We start from the raw sequence: 7,991 nt of genomic DNA on the forward strand, positions 1-7,991 counted from the left end.
CTGAAAATGCTACTACTTTATTAAATAATATTGAGTAATTTTGTATGATTGTTTTAACACAATTTTAATGATACTGAATACAAATGTATAAGCAAATGAAAACACAGCCTTAAGTAAAACATCTGACAGTATTTAGGTTATATTAATAATGATAACACTTCATTAGTTAAGGTTAGTTAACATTAGTTAACAACTATAACATTAACTAATAATAAAAAAAAATCATTCATTCTTTAATATTGTTTAATGTCAATTGCAACATTTACTAATGCAGTAAATTAACAGTTGTGCTTGTTAATGCACTCTGAATGAACAAGAACTAAAAATTATCATTCACTAACATTGAGCCCGTATTTGAGCGGACTCTGCTTTTGAGCTTTGTTATTTGAGCGGACTTTGAGCGTTAGGCTACTATACGAGCAGATGCACGTTTATTCAGCGTAGCGTCAAACCGCGGAATGACACGGCGGGAGCGCCATATATTATATGGCATGTTTTTCTCTTTCGCCATATATTATATGGCACGCATTCCTGTGTTTAATAGCTGTTCAGTACAACACCTGGATTTATTCAGAACTACAGTTTTAACCTAAACTGAACACTGCTCTCAGGACAACGGTATTTATTTATTTGATGTCACATTTTAAAGGGGCACATAGTTAGGCTATTGCTCGCTATAGTTAGCCTTCACATTATTTCTACATAATTAAAGCTCCAGATCAATGATCATGTAATATTTAGCTTATTTTTAGCTTTTTTTGTACTATTTAAATGTACTGGAAAGAAGAAGAAAAAAAAAACATGCAAATCTACAAGTCCGACACTTGCCCGGGACTGGTGACGTCACGTGGTGGTTGTGGTGGCTTTGATGCTGCTGAGAGAAATAGACCTACAGAACACAATTCTTCCTCCCTGCCACCGCAACAATATGAGCAAACCTGAAGGCACTGGGGGAGCTGGACAGTCCAACTCCGACAACAGCGAAGAAAGAGACTGGGCAGCTGTCAAAGCATTATTTGACAACGCGAAAACAACGAAGAAGCCCCGTCCGGTAAGCGACTGTTTGTGTATATAATCTGTAAATGACAGCAGCGTCTTCCGCATCCGATACCCAATATACAATGCTAGCGATATTGCTAGAAAAAAAGAGTTATATTATATTGAAGACAGCTGTCTACCCTGAAAGCGAGAGCGTTTTAGCGCGTCGCGTTCTTCGCTTGCAGTATCGATGGCGCGTCACTGCGCCAGTCACAACAGCGCTGAACAGACCGGTAACTGACCACATAGAGCAGCTTGGCTGTCGTCTACAGCTGTTGTAAACATTTGCTTGCTTTTAACTTATTATTATAGCCCAAACCCAGCAACGCCGTGACCATTGCGGTGTCCTCGCGAACGCTGTTTAACATGGTGAAGGAGAGGAAGGTGTTTGAAGAGGAGGGGCTGGAGAGGTACGTCGCGCACCAGCTGGAGCTCGAGGACCAGCCTTTCACCCCAGGGGTCTCGTTTCCTTTCGTGAAGGTAACAACCGGTTTAAGCACTACAAAATTATTTCTTTTAAACGATCTGAACGCTGTTTGATCATAACACTAGCCCTACCTCCATCAGCACCTGTCAAACCTGATTCCACAAGTAATGCAACTTGACACTTGAACAGAGTGCAACAGTAGCAACACCTTTTCAGTATTTTTCCCATTATTATTTTCATTTGAATTATTTTTTCAGACATTCTTTTGAAATAGGTATGTGTGTAGCTTTATCACTTCAATCCCATGAAGCATTGTGAAGGCCATCAAATGAAAAATGATAGAGAATTATGAAAAATTGTTGTTTTGTTCCATTATCTGAATTAGGTAGATTTTTTGCAGAATCTTGAGAAATACAGCTTTTCAACATGCAGGAACGATAGTGTAAACAAAATGATTTAAAGGTTATGCATACATATACCATCGCATGCATATAGCATTGATGTGCAACATCATAGCTCTCAGTTGGTCAGACTTTTTAGATTATCTTTCAAAATCAATTCCCCTATAGAAAAAAAGAATAGGATTTTTTTTTTAATGTTTACAACCCAACTGATGCATTCCTCACAACACCTCAGTTCACATCATCTAGGTATATTACTGCTGAAATCTCCTTTGGTATTGATTAAAAATGACATGACCAAAACTATTTAATAATATAACCCTGTAGTTTTTGGGTACTATAATTTGATTAACTTTGATCTAACTCTTCTATTTGATGTGACACCAGAATAGTGTATATGTGTTAGAAATTAGCCCTTAATTTTGGCACAAGTATTGTGGAAAAAACTGAAAAAGAAAGAAAGAATGACAAAATCAAACCAACACTGACAACCCCTAGCACAGGTACTCTAGTATGAACCTGACACATGTCAGATAAGCTGGTTGGGCCAAGTAGTTGAATTTACACTGATGCAAATCTTTTGAAAAATTTGTAGAGCAACATGGAAAACAAATGTACGCTTTGACTTTTGTTCATTGATGGACTTTAGTCCTTTTTATTGCATGACTCTACACTAATAAACAGATAACCAGGGCCATGCTTTTTGTATTTACTTTGTTTTTTCTAATCGACAGGCCCTGATGAATGTAAATGCTCGTTTGAGAGAACTATACCCAGATGACGAGGAGCTGTTTGATATTGTGCTGATGACTAACAATCACGCCCAGGTCGGAGTTCGCCTCATCAACAGCATCAATTACTACGGTATAGAAATTAACCTACCATTCAACCAGGAAACATTTACTCACCTACAATTCAGCCTTTCATTACATTTCATTATATTCTCTAAAATATATATTTTCTACACAGATATAGACCAACATGTACATAGGCACACTGAGCAAAATTTGGCTAAAGACCACTACAGTGATTTACATAATGTTTCTCATGAGGTTTCAAGCACACAAATGCATATGTACTGCATTAAATATAAACTATATATATATATATATATATATATATATATATATATAATAATTAGTACATGAATTCTCTCTCTGCAGATCTAACTATAGAGAGATTTTGCATGACGGGTGGAGAGAGTCCAATTGGCTACCTAAAGGCCTACATGACTAACCTCTACTTGTCCAAAGATTCAAAGAAGGTACAAGAAGCTATTGAAGAAGGTATAAAAAAAATATATGCATTGTGATCTAACTGGTATTTTCATATCAATGCAGAAGATAAATCAGAAGATCTTTAAAGTAGCTAAAGATGAAGCTAAATTTGCTTTAAATTCCCTTTTTTACAGGAATAGCAGCTGCCACAATGTTCGCATGCGGCAGTGAAAATGAGCTCAGTGACACACAGTTACGTGTAGCATTCGATGGAGATGCGGTTTTGTTTTCAGACGAGTCTGAAATTATTGTTAAGGAACACGGATTGGACACATTCTTTAGGCATGAGAAAGAGTTTGAGAACAAGCCTCTTGCTCAGGTAAACTAAGTTTGGGTAACAATAACTAACTACTAATATTCATTACTACTAGTATCTTTTCCATCATGTTGTGTTTGTAGCACTCAATATCCATTCTATCCTTGATCGTTGTTGCATTATTTTCTCCTAGGGCCCCCTTAAAGGTTTCCTGGAAGCACTGGGTAAACTCCAGCGCAAGTTCTATGCAAAAAACCAACGAATCAGTTGCCCTATTCGCACTTACCTAGTCACAGCACGAAGTGCCGCCAGCGCTGGGGCCCGTGTTCTGAAGACCCTACGAAGCTGGGGGTTGGAGGTAGATGAGGCCCTCTTTTTGGCTGGGGCTCCAAAGGGGCCTCTCTTACAAAAGATCAGGCCTCACATCTTCTTTGATGATCAGATGTTCCACATAGAAGGTGCCCAGGAGCTGGGTACAATCGCTGCTCATGTGCCCTATGGGATTGGACAGAAGTATGATAAGGGGAAACGCATAGATACAAGTGATACTGAAAAAAAGTGAAAAGATTTGGTGATTATCCAATGCAACTGACCAATACTTTAGGTACCTCAACACCTATTCAGTGTCTTACATTTAATCTATACAACAGCTGAATGTTTACTAATATTAATAATGAGCAGGGACTTGGCAAGTTATAGGTAACTGTATTTATTTATTTGGTTGCATAAGAGAAAGTTCTGAACCTTGAACTATACATATAATGGATTATAAATTAATTGCTGGAAATATAAATACAAAGAAGCTACGGTGCTCAAAATGTTCTGGTATATCATGTACTGTACTAATGTGTCAGCACTGTGAGGTTAAACTATGTGCTGCATCACTTTCTTTTTTTAAGGAGAATAATGTGAAATTACATGGATTTATCCAATTTTATACCTTGTTCATTCTGATTTTTAAGGTGTTTCTTCAAGTTTAATTGAGAATATTTAATTCTATCTCAGGGAAACATATACTGCAACTGTCTGTATTTTATTAAGTCTTATTATTCAAAGATTAATTTTGCAAATTTTATCTACATTTTGATGTTTTGAACTTTTTTTACTGCTGTACTTATATATTCAGACTCAATCATCAGCCAGTTTAATTCACTGACCTATGTTTGTTCACCACCAGTGTTTCTGACAGACCTTGCCACAATAATAAAATGCTGAAATAAGAGTAAGACTGTGAAGAAACATATATATTGTAATTAGAATGTGTTACCCCTGTGTGTTTACCATAAGGTATATATTCATTTTATTTAGTTCTGTCCACAAAACCAAAATATGTTGTTGACTGTCAAACACTGGATTTATTTGTGCTGAAAAATTAAATGTGTGATCATATTTGGGTTGTCTTTTTGTTTTGTGTTTTAATAGAGATGTTTAGTTTGTAGTCCTAAACACAGATTTGACTAGAAGTACAGGTCTAAATAAACATGGAACGGAAGTGGGAAAAAATGCGTTTGACTTTTTTTTTTTGTATGGTTTCAAATGTAATTTGATCTATTTTTATGTTGTCTTCTCATTACTGTCAGATACATGTAGTTTTCTTTCCACTGCACGTAAGTAAAAACAGCTATAACATGCATTACGTTTTAACCGCTATGGCTTCTGGGTGATGTAGTTCAATAACGTTCCAGTTACTTCCCACATGAGTGATTGTTTACGCCTACAAACCTGCTCGTGAACTGGATGTTGTCGATGGCCCCAGAAGGATCAGCAGTCAAGCAATTCCCCATTCTAAACATTTGGATGAAGGCGTCGATATGCTGCGGGGCAAAACCATTATCGTGACCGGGGCAAATAGTGGTATTGGAAAAGCCACGGCCGCGGAGCTGCTGCGCCGTCAGGGCCGAGTGATCATGGCTTGTAGGGACCGAGAACGGGCAGAGAAAGCAGCCCAGGAGATCCAGCAGGAGGCCGGACCAGAGCAAGGGGAACTAGTGATCAAACTCTTGGACCTGGCGTCGCTTAAATCTGTCCGTATTTTTTGCGAAGAGATAATGAAGGTACTGCATCAAACAAAGCAAAAAGGATTTGCTTCTCTTTTCAGACATTTAGAACACGCCAGCAAATATAAAGCACCCGTAGCACGCTCTGGTAGAATTGCTCTCAACTAAGAAGTGCACAGTAACTACGAACGTCACGCGCTTTTGTGTGAACGATGTCACTCTCGAGAAGTTCAAGAGCACGTGGTTGCGCGCATGAAACCTTTTTTCCAATAGAATTCATTGACAAGCTAAAGAACCCGTATAACGTAATGCTATTGGGGAGAGGGAGTGTACTTCAAGTAGATATATTTTATTATCAGTATATAAACATTGTACTATTCTGTTGCGTATGTGTTGTTTTTATTACACATAACTAAAATGTAACCGTTTATGAGGGGTGGCAGCAGTAGAGTTTGAGAACAGTAAAAGAAATACAAAACCAAAAAAGTAAGAATAATGAAACACCAAATAATATATAAAAACGTTTTGTATAAAATTACCATAGTATTGTGTTGGCCAACATAAATGTTAAATATTACTTAAATTAAATAGAACAATTTTATATTTTAAAACTTTAGAAAATAAAACCATCTACATTTAGTATGTCCCAATTATCTTGAATTAAATAATATATTGCATATTCTTATAACCATGTATGCAAGAGTCAATAGGTTTAAAGATTTCATTGCCTAATGCTTTTACTACTGTTTCATACATGTCCCATTCTTTAAAGTCTGGTGTTTAAAGAAAAGAATAGACAATCAAAAGAAATGTATCTAAATTAGCATAGAATAATGTTTCTCCGTTTGTGATTATTTTATCTTGTCATTCTTGTGATCAATTTGCCATATCTGTTGTATCTCAAACAGGAAGAGTCGAGGATCGACATCCTGATCAACAATGCTGGAATCTACCAGTGTCCATACACCAAATCTGAAGATGGCTTCGAGATGCAGTTCGCCGTCAATCATCTGGGTCACTTCCTGCTCACTAACCTACTGCTGGACCTACTCAAACGCTCTGCTCCTAGCCGTATCATTGTAGTGTCCTCTAAGCTCTACAAGTACGGTGAAATAAACTTTGACGACCTAAACAGTGAGCAGAGTTATGATAAAGCTTTCGCCTACGCACGGAGTAAACTAGCCAATCTTCTGTTCACTCTGGAGCTCTCGCACCGGCTCGAGGAGACCGGAGTGACAGTAAATGCTCTCACCCCAGGGATTGTGCGGACTAACCTGGGCAGGCATGTCCACATCCCACTGCTGGTGAAGCCGCTGTTTAACCTGGCTTCACATGCCTTCTTCAAGTCTCCTGAGGAAGGAGCGCAGACTTCTATCTATCTGGCCTGCTCTACGGCTGTGGAGGGCGTTCAGGGGAAGTGCTTTGCTAACTGTCACGAAGAGCAACTATTGGCTAAGGCCACAGATGAGGGGGTGGCCAAGAAACTGTGGGACATCAGTGAGGTGATGGTGGGAATCACAACCTGAAATCTCAAATTTGAGTCACATTTTGAAAAAAATAAAGGACATCTCTGAGAAAATAAAGTACGACCAAGTATTTCTCTTGGAAAGAAAACATGCAAAATGTATGCCTACATCCACAGGAGGGAGCTGTTTTTGCCATTCTTATTTACTTTGCATTGAAATGTTGTAAAATTGCAACTAGCGGATTGTTAGTTCTGCTGCAACAGTAACAATGTGTGTGCGGTTATATGTTTTAAATAAATCCAGAGTCATCCTCAGTCGTCCTGTTCCCATGCTCCCGTTCTCATGCTAGTCAGGTATATAGATTTCAAAACTACATGTATTGTTCACGTGTTGGTTAAGACTAGATCCAGCCTTAATGGGTAATTAACAGGAGAATCATGCCAACTAATATAGTTTACAAGAACTAAACCCTTTCTTTGACTGAAAATATGTGCAAATAGTACTAAAGTTTTCTTATAGTAATATTGTGCCTAACTTTTGCTCTGTTGTTACATTTTTCAGCTGTTAATTGTGAAACAGTTAACACTGCATTTGATTTGCACATCTCATACCGAAGATCAGTGGACATTCTCAGAGTATTTATTAAAAATACATTAAACAGAAGTACAGTAGTATCTCTTCTGATTGTACATGGCATTGCATACTAGGCTTTTACAAAGGTGAAATGCTGATCTTTAATGTAAAAATATACACACTTTTAAGTGTAACTGCACAAAGTGTTTTACTAAGCAGAAATAAAGGAATGTAAATAATTTAAATATATATTTTTAATTTAATTTATTTTTTTGACAGTGAAACATTTATATTCATAGTAAAATATCTCATACGTATGCATTTTTATAGCATTTCTCATTTATCTAACTATATGCGTGGTGCTGCTAATCATAAACCGTTAAGCCTTCTAGAGTTTTTTTACTGAAATCTGGTGTCTTGTGTTTTTGTGGGGTTGTTTTTTCTTTGAAAAAGGAAATGCTTGGGGGAGCTTTCCTGGCCTAATAAATAAATATGCTGTACAAATGAAATTGTTCAGATTTTAACTACAGCTCAACCAGGTTCACGTAATTGAAAA

At 37.3% G+C, this 7,991-nt stretch overlaps 2 protein-coding genes and 1 long non-coding RNA gene across 4 annotated transcripts in view; 2 read left to right on the forward strand and 1 right to left on the reverse strand.

Annotated features, from left to right (window-relative positions):
* Window positions 1-5,251, reverse strand: part of LOC122357025 — a 45,912-nt gene extending 40,661 nt beyond the window's left edge. For both annotated transcript variants that reach the window (XR_006252410.1, XR_006252409.1), the window contains exons 1-2: window positions 5,122-5,251; window positions 3,686-3,894 (exon numbers count right to left, since the gene is read on the reverse strand). This is a non-coding gene — a long non-coding RNA (uncharacterized LOC122357025). The remainder of the gene's footprint in view (window positions 1-3,685; window positions 3,895-5,121) is intronic.
* Window positions 31-4,788, forward strand: LOC122357022 (cytosolic 5'-nucleotidase 1A-like). The gene is made up of 6 exons (XM_043256198.1): window positions 31-1,051; window positions 1,351-1,518; window positions 2,601-2,730; window positions 3,030-3,152; window positions 3,278-3,462; window positions 3,593-4,788. Exons 1-6 carry the CDS (start codon window positions 869-871, stop codon window positions 3,959-3,961), a joined length of 1,158 nt encoding a protein of 385 aa, XP_043112133.1. The 5' UTR covers window positions 31-868; the 3' UTR covers window positions 3,962-4,788.
* rdh14a (retinol dehydrogenase 14a) lies at window positions 5,080-7,525 on the forward strand. The gene is made up of 2 exons (XM_043256199.1): window positions 5,080-5,453; window positions 6,305-7,525. Exons 1-2 carry the CDS (start codon window positions 5,211-5,213, stop codon window positions 6,920-6,922), a joined length of 861 nt encoding a protein of 286 aa, XP_043112134.1. The 5' UTR covers window positions 5,080-5,210; the 3' UTR covers window positions 6,923-7,525.
* The last annotated feature ends 466 nt before the right edge of the window (window positions 7,526-7,991 follow it).

Source organism: Puntigrus tetrazona, chromosome 13 (genome assembly GCF_018831695.1).
Source record: "Puntigrus tetrazona isolate hp1 chromosome 13, ASM1883169v1, whole genome shotgun sequence".
NCBI lineage: Eukaryota > Metazoa > Chordata > Actinopteri > Cypriniformes > Cyprinidae > Puntigrus > Puntigrus tetrazona.

What these genes read in the sequence shown, in the direction of transcription:
- LOC122357022 (XM_043256198.1), top strand. Translation starts at nt 869, where the DNA reads ATGCTGCTGAGAGAAATAGACCTACAGAACACAATTCTTCCTCCCTGC. An exon ending in TCTCGTTTCCTTTCGTGAAG is followed by an intron (nt 1,519 to 2,600) that starts GTAACAACCGGT and finishes TCTAATCGACAG; the next exon opens with GCCCTGATGAATGTAAATGC. An exon ending in ACAAGAAGCTATTGAAGAAG is followed by an intron (nt 3,153 to 3,277) that starts GTATAAAAAAAA and finishes CCTTTTTTACAG; the next exon opens with GAATAGCAGCTGCCACAATG.
- rdh14a (XM_043256199.1), top strand. Translation starts at nt 5,211, where the DNA reads ATGCTGCGGGGCAAAACCATTATCGTGACCGGGGCAAATAGTGGTATT. An exon ending in TTTGCGAAGAGATAATGAAG is followed by an intron (nt 5,454 to 6,304) that starts GTACTGCATCAA and finishes TATCTCAAACAG; the next exon opens with GAAGAGTCGAGGATCGACAT.